General features: G+C 41.1%; 2 protein-coding genes across 3 annotated transcripts; one reads left to right on the forward strand and one right to left on the reverse strand.

The window, feature by feature from the left end:
- Positions 1-1167: 1167 nt before the first annotated feature.
- alg9 (ALG9 alpha-1,2-mannosyltransferase) lies at positions 1168-7521 on the forward strand. The gene is made up of 15 exons (XM_044041551.1): positions 1168-1362; positions 3125-3260; positions 3343-3477; positions 3600-3670; positions 3773-3861; positions 3982-4117; positions 5196-5283; positions 5379-5484; positions 5675-5797; positions 5982-6136; positions 6229-6358; positions 6457-6604; positions 6700-6829; positions 6908-7038; positions 7235-7521. The coding sequence occupies exons 1-15, from the start codon at positions 1214-1216 to the stop codon at positions 7356-7358; spliced, it is 1851 nt and encodes a 616-aa protein (XP_043897486.1). The 5' UTR covers positions 1168-1213; the 3' UTR covers positions 7359-7521.
- Positions 7522-7784: 263 nt separating this feature from the next.
- On the reverse strand, positions 7785-13170 carry layna (layilin a). 2 transcript variants are annotated; one of them, XM_044041552.1, is made up of 8 exons: positions 12916-13170; positions 12764-12784; positions 11790-12087; positions 11232-11389; positions 11108-11152; positions 10968-11030; positions 10797-10893; positions 7785-9178 (listed from the first exon to the last, which is right to left on the reverse strand). In XM_044041552.1, the coding sequence occupies exons 1-8, from the start codon at positions 12989-12991 to the stop codon at positions 8467-8469; spliced, it is 1470 nt and encodes a 489-aa protein (XP_043897487.1). In that variant the 5' UTR covers positions 12992-13170; the 3' UTR covers positions 7785-8466. The 2 variants fall into 2 exon arrangements, with proteins under 2 accessions (XP_043897487.1, XP_043897488.1); XM_044041553.1 differs by lacking the exon at positions 12764-12784.
- Between the last annotated feature and the right edge of the window lie 2540 nt (positions 13171-15710).

Here is a 15710-nt window from a genome sequence, read left to right on the forward strand (position 1 = left end):
ATTAATAAATTCATTATTTAACAGTCATTGACATAAAACAAACTTATTCTGCTGCCATGTTGACAGAGAATCACAGATGTCATCAAATGAATGATGTCCTCACTTCCAGGCTTATTCCAGGTCTGTTCCAGGCTTATTCCAGGCTGCATGCTGAATGCGGAATGATGAACAGAGACAGTTATGATGTGATAGTGCTGCAGTTGTATGTTAAATTATAAATTATAAAATGACTATATTTTTAAAGTTTATAATTTCATTATTATGAGAAAGTATCTCATTATTATGAGATACCTACAAGTTACAGATAAATTACAATTATGGGAAATTATGAGATACTTTCCCATAATTGTAACTTATGTCATAATAATGAGAAAGTATCTCATAATTGTAACTTATGTCATAATAATGAGATACTTTCTCATAATTATAACTTATTATCTCATAATAATGATATACTTTCTGATTATGAGATAAATTACATTACATGTCATTTAGCAGACGCTTTTATCCAAAGCGACTTACAATGGAATTGAGTACAGTCAGTGAGGGGTGGAATCGAACTTGCGACCATTGCGACCATGATGTTTTTCGCACATAGGGTACCAGTCTTAACCACTGAGCGACTCCACCCTCTTACTTTCTCATAATTGTAATTTATCTCATAATAGGGAGATACTTTCTCATAATTGTAACTTATCTCATAATTATGAGATACTTTCTCATAATTGTAATTTATCTCATAATAATGAGATACTTGATCATAATTGTAATTTATCTCATAATATTGAGATACTTTTTCATAATTATAACTTCTTATCTCATTAACTTATTATCTCATAATATATAACTTATTATAACTTATTATCTCATAATAATGAGATACTTTCTCATAATTGTAACTTAGTATCTCATAATAATGAGATTATGAGATACAAAGTATCTCATTATTATGAGATACTTACAAGTTACAGATAAGTTACAATTATGGGAAATTATGAGATACTTAACCATAATTGTAACTTATCTCATAATAATGATATACTTGATCATAATTGTAATTTATCTCATAATAATGAGATACTTTGTCGTTGTTCTGAGTCGGTGCTCGGTGATTATCTGAGGCACGCGCTGTCACAGTGACGGACAGTGACGAGAATGAACGAAGTTGGACTCGGGAGCAGCAGCAGCAGCAGCAGCGTCGTCGTCGGTAATCATGGCGGCCAAGGCGCTTCGACAGCGCAGCAGCAGGCGAGGCAGCCGACAACAAGACACCAACAGCGTCAATGTCTCCACCGAGGCTCGGACACCGAAGGAGGACAAATGCGACGAGGACACTAAAGTCACAGAGACACAGAGACAAGAGTGAGTACGAGTCCCGGGGGCAGAGACGCTTCACTCAGCGGTGCTACGAGCTCCATCCCCGGTGTGACTGACAGCCGGAGCTGGGGAAGCTAGCCTGGCTGTAGCTAGAGCTAGCTGCCGTGGAGTTATAACATTTATAATATAACGTCCACATAACAACTCATTGTACACTGTTTCACCCTAAAATGCTGCTCCTGTGATTATTTACGTCACCTATATGTCATATCATATCATAGCTAAGTTGGCAGCTTCATTCATCCTCTCACCTGTCCTCATGTCCCCATGTCCTCATGTCCTCAGACACAGGACCACCAGCGGCTCCTCACCACTAAAGTAACATTAAAGTAAAACCAAAGCTTTATTATAAAATTAAAGTGTTTGTTCGTGTGTTCTTTACGTGGAAGTGCTGACAGTTTGTGAGGTGACGTGTCGTAAACGAATGCTGAGCTGAGTCCACTATAATCTGAATAATCTGGCTAATCTGATGATTGTGTGAGCAAGAGGCGACACTGTACACACACAGAATAGTGCAGTTTGGCATCACTGTCACTAGAAATATGATTTACCCGCTCATTAAAACGGTCTGCAGCTGTAAACAGAGCGACCACTTTATTAGGTACACGTGTTGTCTTTGCAGCCAATCACACTGGAGCCAAACAAGCTTCTCTAAGTGTTTCAGAAAATGCTGATCTAATGGAAATGGTTCACACACACACACACACACACACACACACACACACACACACACGACGTTAGAGTTTACAAAGAATCAGAACCGTCAGAAATGAATGAGTGAATCTGAAGTGCAGAGCTGACTGAAGAAGAGTGCGGTTACAGCAGGATAAAGGTGGAGAAAGCTGCGTTCACTTTTCACATTAATGTTTTGTTTTCTTCAGTTACACAGATGTCATCATGTATCGCTGGATGATTGTCTTGTAATATGTTGATTATCACAGAATCGTTGTTTCGTGTGATTCCCACCCCTAGTATCTACTGGTTCATCACTAATATAAAGGCAACAATAGGTCATTTTAATAAATCCCATAAACCGTCCTGCCTTGAAGTAGATGGGCTACAGATGAGTGGATGATGTCTACTCTGTCGCTTTGTTCTTTTTGAGTTTGTCCGTAAGAGACACAGCTGTGACATAGATGTGTTTTCACTGTGACTCTCTGACACATAATGAACTTACGTGAGTAGAGCTGAAACAATTAATTTATTACTAAATTAATCGACTACAATTTTCATAATCGGTTTGAAGTTTTTTTTCATGATTAAAACAAAATTTCTGATTGTTTAAGCTTCTTAAATATATTTGAATATGAATATGAATATGAATGAATATTTTCTTCTTTGCTCTGGATCACAAAGAAATCATATAAGGTCAATCATTTTGGTTTGTGGACAAAACAAGACATTTGAGAACATCATCATTTCCAGGTTTGACAAACACCAGTAAACATTTTTTAGGGTTTTCTGATATTTTGTGGACCAAACGATTCATCGAGAAAATAATTGACAGATTAATCGATTATGAAAATAATCGTTAGTTGCAGCTCTAGTTGTGAGCTGATTTTTACTGTGATTCATCTAATTAGGGCTAAGCTAACTGGCTGTGAACTGATGAACAACAAGTGCTCTGTAAACATCACATGATTGAATAATTAGATGCTGTTCATTAACATATAATGCAAGAACCCAGCATGCTGAAATGAATGATGTTGATGCACGTGTGTTGTGGTTGTGCGTGTTCTTGTAACAGGTCAGTAAGTCGAGGTGGGCAGGTGTGGGCTCCTGAAGGCTCCACTGCGTTTAAATGTCTGCTCTCTGCACGTTTCTGTGCAGCTCTGCTCAGCAACATCTCAGACTGTGATGAGACCTTCAACTACTGGGAGCCCGTGAGTACGATTCACCAACGATCTGTATTATCTGTGTTAAGCAGTCAAATATTACCTTCAGCTGTCTGCTCTGTGTTTACAGATGCACTTCCTGCTGTACGGCACAGGGATGCAAACGTGGGAATATTCTCCAGTGTACGCCATCAGATCTTATGCTTACCTGTGGCTGCATGCTCTCCCTGCTTATCTGCATGCCCACGTCCTACAAACAAACAAGGTAAACCTGCAGTCCGTGGATTATTTATAGTGATTTCTGCTGAGCTCTGTGAACAGCAGTGTTTTTACATAAAATTAGAACATGTGCAGTGGTTTCCAGCTTGTGTTATGATTGTGTTGCAGGTGCTTGTGTTCTACTTTGTGCGATGTGTCTTAGCATTCTCCTGCTGTGTGTGTGAACTCTATTTCTACAAGTGAGTTAACCCTCCTCTCGTTGCACGTGGGAACCACATTATACACTGCAGTGTGTGTGTGATATGAGGGTGAACCTTTTCATCTGTGTGTGTGTGAAACAGGGCTGTGTGTAAGAAGTTTGGTTTGCACGTTGGTCGTCTGATGTTGGCCTTCCTTGTCCTGAGCACAGGGATGTTCTGCTCGTCTGCAGGTTAGTTTGAATCATCCACACACTTTCTTTATTCTGTCTCTGTCTGACGCTGTGGCATACACTAGAAGTGTGTCGTGTTTTAAAGATTTGTCGTCCTTCTCTTTTGTTCTTTTACCTCAGCTTTCCTACCGTCCTCTTTTTGTATGTATACAACGCTGGTTGCCATGACAGGATGGTTTCAGGACTCAACACCATTGGCTATTTTTGGTGTTGCTGCTGGCGTCATCGTTGGATGGCCGTTCTCTGCTCTGATTGGGTACGCTGCTTTTAAACTCTAGACAGATGAGTCAGCTGCATCTTTCTTTAAAGATAAATCCATGTCTTCTATACATGTTTATGTCTTTTATTTACATGTTTCTGTCTTTTATTTACATGTTTATGTCTTCTTTTATTTACGTGTTTCTCTGTTATTTATTTACATGTTTCTGTCTTATTTACATGTTTCTGTCTTTTATTTACATGTTTATGTCTTCTTTTATTTACGTGTTTCTCTCTTATTTATTTACATGTTTCTGTCTTATTTACATGTTTCTGTCTTTTATTTACATGTTTATGTCTTCTTTACATGTTTATGTCTTTTATTTACATGTTTATGTCTTCTTTTATTTACATGTTTCTCTCTTATTTACATGTTTATGTCATCTTTACATGTTTATGTCTTTTATTTACATGTTTATGTCTTACTTACATGTTTATGTCTTACATGTTTATGTCATCTTTACATGTTTATGTCTTTTATTTACATGTTTGTGTTTATGTCTTACTTACATGTTTATGTCTCATTTACATGTTTATGTCTTACTTACATGTTTATGTCTTACATGTTTATGTCTTATTTACATGTTTATGTCTTCTTTTATTTGTTTCTGTCTTCTTTACATGTTTCTGTCTTCTTTACATGTTTCTGTCTTCTTTACATGTTTATGTCTTTTATTTACATGTTTATGTCTTATTTGTTTCGTCTTTTTATTTGTTTCTTTCTTATTTACATGTTTATGTCTTTTATTTACATGTTTATGTCTTATTTACATGTTTATGTCTTCTTTTTTGTTTCTTTCTTATTTACATGTTTGTCTTATTTACATGTTTATTTACATGTTTATGTCTTTTATTTACATGTTTATGTCTCTTATTTACATGTTTATGTCTCTTATTTACATGTTTCTGTCTTATTTACATGTTTATGTCTTCTTTTATTTACGTGTTACTTTCTTATTTACATGTTTATGTCTTATTTACATGTTTATGTCTTTATTTACATGTTTCTCTCTTATTTACATGTTTCTGTCTTATTTACATGTTTATATCTTCTTTTATTTACATATGGTTGGTAGGATTCCGGTTGCCTTTGACCTGCTGGTGCTGAAGAGGCAGTGGAAAGGTTTTATTATGTGGTCAGCTGTTGCTCTGCTCCTGCTGCTGGTGAGGCTTTCATATCATCTGATGCTTCATGACTTTTGTGTGATTGTGTTGATGAAGCCATATGTGAAATGTGTGTGTGTGTGTGTGTGTCTCAGGTTCCCCTCGTGGCAGTGGACTCTTTCTTTTATGGCAAAGTGGTCGTGGCTCCGCTCAATATTCTGTTGTATAACGTGTTCACACCACATGGACCTGATCTGTATGGTAATGTATAAGAGCACACACATCATTATACGTCATTCTATATCATGTTGGAAAAAGAGAAGTCATAAAAACAGAATTCTGACCTGATCGTGTGCACATGCTCCTCCCTCAATATTTACATATATTATAAATGATTCTGATGTTGTTGTGGTCGTCTGTAGAAATGCAGCCTGTCATATTTGATTTCCAGGTACAGAGCCATGGCATTTCTACTTTGTAAATGGGATCCTGAACTTTAATCTGGTGTTTGCTCTGGCTCTGTTGTCACTTCCTCTCACCGCCCTCATGGAGACGCTGTTGCACAGGTTCAATGGTGAGGACCGGCTGTGTTTCATACAGCAGGTTAACTGCTGGTGTTATCTCAGAATGAAGACCTGCATGTTATATACAGTGTATATATATATTATACTGAATGAAGCAATAACAGTTTATCTGCCATGTGAAGAGTTTTCCTCAGTTGTGATTACATGTGCTTGTGCACACGTGTGTTCTCTCAGTGCAGAACCTGGGCCGTCCGTACTGGCTGACTCTGTCTCCCATGTATCTGTGGATGTTGGTGTTCTTCACCAGACCTCATAAAGAAGAACGCTTCCTCTTTCCCATCTATCCTCTGATCTGCCTCAGCGGTGCAGTCGCCCTGTCCTCTCTCCAGGTTTGTCCTTTTTGTCTTTTGTGCGTTAATAGTCAATGTCATTGCTCACACATGTAATAGGAGTTCTTATAAATGATTTCTATTTCCTGTAGAAATGCTACCACTTCCTGTTCCAGCGGTACAGACTGGAGCATTACACCGTGTCCTCTAACTGGCTGGCTCTCAGTGCTGTTGTGGTGTTTGCAGTGTTGTCCCTGTCTCGCTCTGTCGCCCTCTTCAGAGGTGTGTGGACACAAACTGTTCCCTGAGCCCCAGTTTGACCCCAGGGTCACATCAAAACCAAGAAAATGAATCTGATTCTTGTTCTCCTCTGTCTTCAGGCTATCATGCACCTCTGGACCTGTACCCAGAGTTTCACCGCATCGCCAAAGATCCCACTTTCCACTCAGTCCCTGAAGGCAGACCAGTCAATGTGTGTGTGGGCAAAGAGTGGCACCGCTTCCCCAGCAGCTTCCTGCTGCCACACAAGTCAGTGTCCTGGAGTTCTCCCGTGTGCTGGTGACACATGTGCAAATGTACACGTACTGTACATCAGTGAATCTGTTCATATTTGTACTCAACAGCTGGCAGCTGCATTTCATCCAGTCAGAGTTTAAGGGGCAGCTTCCTCAGCCGTACGCCTCTGCTCCTCTGCCCACACAGATCATCCCCAATAATATGAATGACCAGAACCTGGAGGAGCCCAGTAGATATGTAAAACACTCAGGCATGCACACGTTTATTAACACATGGATGCATGAGCTCAGAATGATCATATTTGTTTATTTGCAGGTGGATTTGAAGCAGTGTCATTATTTAGTGGACCTGGACACAGATGAAGAGACGCCACTGGAGCCGCGATATTCATCCAGCAAAGACGAGTGGAACGTCATCGCCTATAAACCTTTTCTTCAAGCATCGAGGTATTCCACACTTTTCCCACACATAACAAACACAAGGACAAGGATGTATTTCATCATATGCTCACCTTGCGTTAGGATATAAACAAAACCTTTTCAATCAAGAGAAGTACGTGTTTATTTTCAAGGTAATGAAGCGTTTAATGACGTGGTCCCTGAGAAACGCCAGAACAGATCACAGACTGATTCTCTGTCTCAGGTCCTCTCCTCTGCTCAGAGCGTTCTACATCCCGTTCCTGTCAGACCATCACACCACCTACAGACGCTACGTCATCTTGAAACCACGGCGGCAGAAGCAGCCTCGTAAGCGGAACCTTGGCTGACCTTTGACCTTTGAACTCCAGCCCGCCCCAGAAAAAAGACATACCAGAGAAATCCTGATGGAACAAAATCAATTACTTCCTTCAACAAGGCTGGTATTTGTGTGTGTGTGTGTGTGTGTGTGTGTGTGTGTGTGTGTGTGTGTGTGTGTGTGTGTGTGTGTGTGTGTGTGTGTGTGTGTGTGTGTGTGTGTGTGTGTGTAGCCTTAAATGGCTTTTTTTTCATACTTGACTTGAAAATGTTTGAATTTTTCTGAACCATGAATCTCTGAAGTCTTGTCGTGTTTGCTGGTCTGCACTCGAACAGCGTCTTCCTATTGTGTCGTGTGTGAGCGAAGTGGACGACGTGTTATTAATTGAACTTGGCGTATTAATAAAAAACGAGTGACTGGATATGATCCTTGTTTTTCATGAGACAGATGGACGTTCAAATCTTATCCTTTTATTCTCATGTAACAAACATACAAATCTCAAGGCATTCTACTTTTGACTGAATAATAATCATTTATCATTCTCTTCATAGCATGTGCTGTGGGTGGGCTGCAGGCTCAATGTCCCATCATAACTGATTTTGATTGATGTAAAAGTGAAACATACGCACGTAACTTTAGACACAGCGAGTATCGAGGAGACTGGAAGTGGACTAAGTGTTTAACAGTGTGGAGCTGAAGGCTCGTTGGCTGGGTTTGATCTGTGTTTTGTGTATGAACTGCACAGATGATACACATGTGATATGCATGTCCACGAGCAGCGCTCACGTGTCTCACATGTCGTTCATTTAAGGCCGTGTCAAAAACACACATCTATAAAATAACACACATTTGTGTTCTGCTGGGTTCCCTCGAGCAGTTTGGGGTCATTAGGTTTGAGGTAACCGTGGTAACATGAGGTAAACATGACGACCTTCAGCCTCCACAGTAAAAGCAGGAGCAGCGTGACGCGGCCATGCAGAGCGCAGCTTCACATACTCTAACATTTCTAATATATTCAGTGTTTAAACAGCTGAGACACAGAGATCCTCCCTAAAGAAACAAATGATTACAACCGCGCGCATGCACAGTCTCTCCTCTCTGTCCTCAGCTGTACGCGCACGCACTCTTTAAATGAAGAATCAGTAGTTTTCTCTGTTGATCCATTCTTGTTCGTTGAAGTATCTCCTGCCGCTGTCCAGGTTGGGGCCATTTCTGTAAGAATCCAGGTTAAACTGGAAGGATTTGCGGTTGGCGTAGGTTCCCAGGCTGCTCTGGAAAGTGTCGTCCTTGCCGTTAGTGATGTATGACTGATACAGGTCGGCTTTCACCGTGTGACTTCCAGGCCTCAGCTTGGAATCATAGAGGTCACTGCCTGCTCTGATGCTGCTGTCGTACAGTCCGCCGTCCCCGTACACGCCGCTGCCGTAGTGCTCGCTCTTTGTCGTACGGCGACCCAGACTCCTGTCGTAGAACTCTCTGTGTCCGGTTCGGCCCAGACTGCTGTCGTTCAGCTCTCTCTTTTCCGTGCGGCCCAGGCTGCTGTCATAGAAGTCGCGGGCGCCGCGGCGGCCGAGGCTGAGGTCGTTGAGGTCTAAGTTAAGGAAGCAGCTCTCTGTGCTGGCGAGCGTCACAAATCCACTCTCTGTGTCTCGACCGCCCAGGTTGTCATAGTCACCTGTGGGTGTGTCAGGGGAGGAGCATAAGAAGGAGGTGTTTTTAGTGTTGGCTCGAGCAGAAACCAGGTCGTCGTCCTTCTGGGAGCGAATGACCTTGTAGACGTCGGTTGGGATTGGGCTCGGGCAGAGGCCGGCGTCCGTCTGACACACTTCTGACTTCTGCTCTTTTCTCCTTCTGTGTCACACACACACACACACACACACACAGAAGCATGACATCATCATTTTATTAAGAACAACATCTGTCACAGGAATACAACGTCCACAAAAGACTTCATGAGAATGAAACAAGGAAATAAAAAGAGAAAAACAGTTGCAGATAAAACACAGAAGTTAATAAAGAAACTAAAGATGCTGCAGATGGAAGTCTGTTCCTTAGCTTTGGAGCCAGAAGTGTAAAATAGAGGATTTGACCATGGAGAAAGTAGTGATCATTAAACACAGATAAATGTGTGTTTGTCTGCTCCTGCACACAGAGCTCTGTGAGTGAACATTAGTGTTTTAAATCTAGAATAGTGTCAGTGAACAGAGGTGTAACTCTGTCTACTCTCAGCTACCTCATAAACAAACATGTAGCCTGTTTAAAAAGATTGAAATGTTGAATGAACTAAAACTTGTGTCGGTTTTTACTGAAAAATATAGAAGACAAAGAGTAAAAGATCCACGAGATGTACATGGTGATGTTGTGTCAGCTTGATTTAATGAATATGTGATGACCAGTGTCAGTGATTGAGGTGTTATTGTTGCTCAGTGTCAGTGTTTGAGGTGTTATTGTTGCTCAGTGTCAGTGTTTGAGGTGTTATTGTTGCTCAGTGTCAGTGTTTGAGGTGTTATTGTTGCTCTGTGTCAGTGTTTGAGGTGTTATTGTTGCTCAGTGTCAGTGTTTGAGGTGTTATTGCTGCTCTCGTGTCTCGTGTGTGTTTGTTGGTGTGAGGTGTTATTGTTGCTCAGTGTCTCAGTGTCAGTGTTTGAGGTGTTATTGTTGCTCAGAGTGTTTGAGTGTTATTGTTGCTCTGTCAGTGTTTGAGGTGTGTGTCAGTGTTTGAGGTGTGCTCAGTGTCAGTGTTTGAGGTGTTATTGTTGCTCAGTGTCAGTGTTTGAGGTGTTATTGTTGCTCAGTGTCAGTGTTGAGGTGTTATTGTTGCTCAGTGTCAGTGTTTGAGGTGTTATTGTTGCTCTGTCAGTCAGTGTCAGTCTCAGTGTCAGTGTTTGAGGTGTTATTGTTGCTCAGTGTCAGTGTTTGAGGTGTTATTGTTGCTCAGTGTCAGTGTTTGAGGTGTTATTGTTGCTCAGTGTCAGTGTTTGAGGTGTTAGTGTGTTGCTCAGTGTCAGTGTTTGAGGTGTTATTGTTGCTCAGTGTCAGTGTTTGAGGTGTTATTGTTGCTGTCAGTGTCTCAGTGTCAGTGTTTGAGGTGTTATTGTTGCTCAGTGTGAGTGTTATTGTTGCTCAGTGTCAGTGTTTGAGGTGTTATTGTTGCTCTCAGTGTCAGTGTTTGAGGTGTTATTGTTGCTCTCAAGTGTCTCAGTCAGTGTTGAGGTGTTATTGTTGCTCAGTGTCAGTGTTTGAGGTGTTATTGTTAGTGTGTCAGTGTTTGAGGTGTTATTGTTGCTCAGTGTCAGTGTTTGAGGTGTTATTGTTGCTCAGTGTCAGTGTTTGAGGTGTCAGTGTGAGGTGTTATTGTTGCTCAGTGTCTCAGTGTGAGGTGTTATTGTTGCTCAGTGTCAGTGTTTGAGGTGTTATTGTTGCTCAGTGTCAGTGTTTGAGGTGTTATTGTTGCTCAGTGTCTGCTCACCGTGTGAGCAGCAGTTTGAAGCAGCAGACTCCGCTCACAGTCAGCAGCAGCACGATCAGCGGGATTGTGGGAATGATGATGTAAACCAGATTAAGAGCTGAAAGAGATGAACGACAGAGCAGTGAAGTTTTCAGCAGCGGTCACTGCACTCACGCTTTGATCCAGTCAAACCTGTGCTCCTGCCGTGGCTGCGGTCGCCCGGGCTCCACGGCAGCACAGACGCAGGAAAGATGTCTGTGAGAGGAGGTCAAAGGTCAAACTGTGTCACTCTGTACTGAGCAATAAACAATGTGACACTGAGCTTATGCTACCTGTGTGTGTGGCGTTGGGCGACGGCGACGTGTCCGGAGTTTTCTCTGAGAGGAAAATAAATCGTTAGTGACGGCGACGACCGGGCTTTTCAGAATAAAAGCACGTTCACCTGTGCACCTGTACCTGCCGTGTATTTACAGATGAAGTTGTTCTTGGTCTCACAGTTGTCATCGTTCCACTGGAACATGTAGAGTCCGCCCAGACCCGGGGGGGCAGAGGGCTGGTGATACATGACCACACACACCTCGTAACCACAGGACGGTTCGTCCCAGTGCCAGTTCCTACACACACACACACACACACATAGAGAAATCACCTTTTTTTGATGAAAATCTTTAAATACCAAATTTAAATTTTATTTATCGATTTATTTGAGAAAGGACATTGCTCATGAATGAATAAATGCTACATTACAGTCGTGCTAATTTTCATCTATATTTTCTCGGTAGTTTGATAGAATAAGACAAAATAATCAAATCAACATTGAAAGGCAATAAAAACGAGAACAATACAAGAAGGACATGACTGTAGCAACAAATCCAACAAATAATATCATTTTCCTGCTCTTATTGTAAAGATGCATGTGTTTATATTCATATTATAATCAATCTAGGACTGAATATGTCAATGGTCATTTTTATTATTTAGTTGTATTTTCTTCATGTTTGAAATCTCTTTTACCTGAATGTGGACTTGCTGCCGTCCAGCCAGTAATACAGCGAGGAGCAGTCTGAGCTGCTGTCCTCATGCTCGTCCTTACGGCGGAGGCCGATCCAGAAGTCTCCATCGGTGGGTCTCAGCTCTGTGATGAGCTGCTCTATGATCTTCTGCTCAGACGCCGTCTCCACGCTCAGCAGTTGTCCTCCGTCTCGTCTGCAAGCTTCTTCTGCTTCTGCAAAGTTCAGCCTCCGCCGCAGCTCAGAGAAATAGGCCAGTTTATAACAGGGCTTCCCTTTCCCCGCCTTACACACACGCTGACCTGGAATAACACCATGTCATTCATCCACATCACATCCAGATCACATCCAGATCACATCCAGATCACATCCAGATCATATTATTAGGAGAATTACTGAACATGACACATTCAAATGTTTGTTATTACAATGTTGAAATCCCTACTAATACATAAAGTTCAGGGAACGTTAGCATGTGGTTCTCCTCAGGTTATTTACAACCAAACCAAAAACTATCGTTTACGGAACATTCCCTCAGGGTTAGGGAGGAGCCTAACGTTCCCTCAGGGTTAGGGAGGAGCCTAAGAGAACCAGAACCTAAAACGTTCTCCTGTGGTTGCACTGTGGTTTCGACACAACGTTCCTGTTCAGTTGTATTTTGGTTCTATTTTTTACATCTAGAACGTTCTGAAGTTTGTTTGTAGATTTGTTATGAGACTGTTATAGAAGGTTTGCAGTTAGATTCATCTTTAGGTTCAAATCTTTACATGAACCACAGAGGAATTTATTTATTCTCTATCTGTTTTTTTGGGGTTGGTGAAATAAAGGTTGTGATGTTAGGGAAACTTTCCATAACAACCACAGGAGAAGCTTCAGGGAAAAGTTCCCACAACCAAAAAGTAACATCCTCTTAATTATCAACATATTACTGTATTATTACAGTATTTTAAGGACAGAGAGAGAGAGAGAGTCACTTACCTCGAGCTTCAAATAAATCCGCTTCAGAGCCAAACATCCCGAGAGCAGAGGATCAGGAAGACAGATCCACAAGTGAATCCAGAGTTCAGTCTGTGTGTGTGTGTGTGTGTGAGTGTGTGTGTGTGTGTGTGTGTGTGTGTGTGCACACTCACCCGTGATCAGGCTGGTGGCTGCAGATGACTCAAAAAAGAAAAGCAAAAAGTGACAGATGACTGTGAGTAGATCCATTGGTAGGAAAGAAATCAGCAGTTCATCAGCAGTTCATCAGCAGCTGGTGTTTGTTGGTCACTTTCATGCCTCTGATGAACGTCAGCTGAAAATGCCTCAGAGTTTAGATTGAAATTCAAAGCAAAAGCGAGAGAAGTGAAGTCTCCTGTTGTGTCTACTGAGAGAGAGAGGAAAGAAGGAGTGTGTGAGACAGGAGAAGGAGGAGCAGGAGAGGAGGAGGAGGAGCAGGAGAGAGAGGCGCTGTAATCTGTTAAGAGCAGTCTTAATGATTGGAAGAAGACGCTGCATCGATTGTAAGGCATCTAATCATCCAAGTGCTTCTCACCGTAAACGCTGACAAGAGGCAGATTTCACTCCTTCTTTCATTACTAAGCTTTAGGTATTATCATTAGAAAAGTGTTACATGGAAATGATCCGCTCTAACTCCATCAGGGATCCTCTCATATATCTACTGTAGATATATATTGATATAGATATTCATTTGTTCATTTGTGTCTCACTTCAAAGCCCAACACGGATCAACACTTTAGTGAAAACATGATCTTAAATCATAAACCCATAATAAAGTTCAGAATGACTGTGGGTGTGGCTGTGGGCGTGGTCTGATTAGCATTGAAAAGAAAATAACTTGACATGACATCATCACTGCAGTGTTCATAGATGACTCCATTATTTATACTGGAAACATTAACTGTAGATATATTACAACCAAAATGTAATAAATGTAAACTTGAACTTTTACTGTAAGTTAACCAGAATTATTTCAACATACGTTCCTTTATTGCACATAATAATATAACATAATAACATAGTAATATAACATAATAAAAACACAGAAAACCTCTTTAAAACTCGACAGTAATTTGTTTCTTAAATGATTTTCACAGATCATCATGTGATCAGCTGACGATCTCTGCTTTCATCATTTTATCCGTTCTTGTTATTTTCAAAATACTTCAAAATATGAATTTTAATAACAATAATTATAGTGAGTCTACTATAAGTATTAGTATAGTCTATGAAACAATCATCGAGCTGCGCGTGAACCACGTCTAAAACAGATACAAACATGTATGTTATAAGTTCATTTTTATTCTTATCATAAAAGAGTCAGGTTTGCTGATGATTATTATTGTTATTATTATTATCAGGATGAAGATTTGTCATCACAGTTAAGTACGAGGCCGACCTCAACCTCCGATCATTTAATATTGTAAGCGTCAGAATCAGCAGAAACGTGGCTGCATGTGAGCTGCTGAGCACGAACCACCGAAAACTCTGTGTGTGCACTTCCTAATGCTACTCAATTCTGAAATGGCCCATAAGCCTGATTTAGAGGGAGAGAGGGAGAGAGAGGGAGAGAGGGGGATGGGGGGCAGAGAGACATCTGCAGTTTAAACAGCAGATGCTTCAGGGTTATGCTGTGTGTGTGTGTACATGATCAGGTGATGCTGTAAACAATAAAACACGGACAGCTTCCTGAGTCCTGCACTGGGATTCAATCAGGACCAGTCCCGGTTTTACGGCGTCTGGGACCACAAGAGCGTTTTCATTCAATTAAGTCCCTCCCATTTGTCCGTCCCCTCACAGTCTGTCTTCCTCTGTCTCATTGACCCGCGCCATACCTCACAATTAGTTAAAGGGAAAGCAGAAGAGTGAATGAGTGAGTGAGTGAGTGAGTGAGTGAGTGAGGAGCCGCTCCATCACTGACTCACAGCTAAACAACGTCAGTGAAACCAGTGAAACATTTTGACATTTAGCCGATATGCATTAGTAAGAACCGCTGAATGTAAATGTACACAGAGACAAATATTATAATAAAATAACCACAAACTTCATGTTTGACAAGAACAAATCATTTGTATTGCCGTGGTTTATTTGTGGGCTGTAAAAACAAGGCAATGAATGACAAGCTCACTTTATTTCCATCTCAAAGCCATGAATCATGCTCCAAAAAAAACAACTTAACTTTACACTAAATCCAATTTGAATGCTGTGACTCGGCACGCTGCCAGACTCAGGGTCCGCATTGCGTAGAGAGCAGAGAGCTGGAAATGGGCCCTGACTCAATGACCTGAGGGGGAACCGGACAGCAGCACAGCTGTGGACAGACCTCAGACCTCACAGCAGGAAACGCTCATGGAAATCATGATTACCACATTTATAACTCACATTACTTCTTCAGTGTCTTTGTTCAACTCCTGCGTAAAGATAGAGAGAGACGTGCGACTGAGAGACGCCTTATGTCTGAATATCTTTCCATTTACTTCATATTGATTATAGATGATATGATTATATACTCCTGAGTCTCCAGTGAGGACTGCACTGGACTTTACCTCTGTTTAGACACGTGGACGTGCTGAGGTTAAGAGAGCTGAGCTTCTTACACACAGTCATCTCGAGGATTTACAGAGAAAAGAGAAAATACTCAGTGTGTGGCAGTTGTGTTAAAGGTCACAGGAGACGAGAGTGTCCACTCTCAAATAAATGAACACAACTTCAAGCATCACTGCTTTGTTGGCGTTAAATCTCTTTATTATTTATAGCCTGTTTCAGTGTGTGTTTGACCTTTGACCTCAGTGTCTTTTAAAAGAAATGGGAGTCAGGGCACAAGTTTATTTTCATTTATTCATTCATGTTTCCAGTATGTTAAGTGTTGGTTTACAGCAGCAGACGGAGATGAGGTGATGCTGTCTGTCATTATTGAGTTTGAGTTGTG

Source organism: Solea senegalensis, linkage group LG13 (genome assembly GCF_019176455.1).
Source record: "Solea senegalensis isolate Sse05_10M linkage group LG13, IFAPA_SoseM_1, whole genome shotgun sequence".
Lineage (NCBI taxonomy): Eukaryota > Metazoa > Chordata > Actinopteri > Pleuronectiformes > Soleidae > Solea > Solea senegalensis.

Excerpts from the sequence above, each read along its gene's own strand:
- alg9 (XM_044041551.1), top strand. The coding sequence starts at position 1,214 with ATGGCGGCCAAGGCGCTTCGACAGCGCAGCAGCAGGCGAGGCAGCCGA. Across the intron at positions 3,862-3,981 it reads GATGTTCTGCTCGTCTGCAG|CTTTCCTACCGTCCTCTTTT; the intron begins GTTAGTTTGAAT and ends CTTTTACCTCAG. Across the intron at positions 5,798-5,981 it reads GCTGTTGCACAGGTTCAATG|TGCAGAACCTGGGCCGTCCG; the intron begins GTGAGGACCGGC and ends GTGTTCTCTCAG.
- layna (XM_044041552.1), bottom strand. The coding sequence starts at position 12,991 with ATGGATCTACTCACAGTCATCTGTCACTTTTTGCTTTTCTTTTTTGAG. Across the intron at positions 12,088-12,763 it reads GGATTTATTTGAAGCTCGAG|GTCAGCGTGTGTGTAAGGCG; the intron begins GTAAGTGACTCT and ends GTGTTATTCCAG. Across the intron at positions 11,153-11,231 it reads CATCTGTAAATACACGGCAG|AGAAAACTCCGGACACGTCG; the intron begins GTACAGGTGCAC and ends TTTTCCTCTCAG.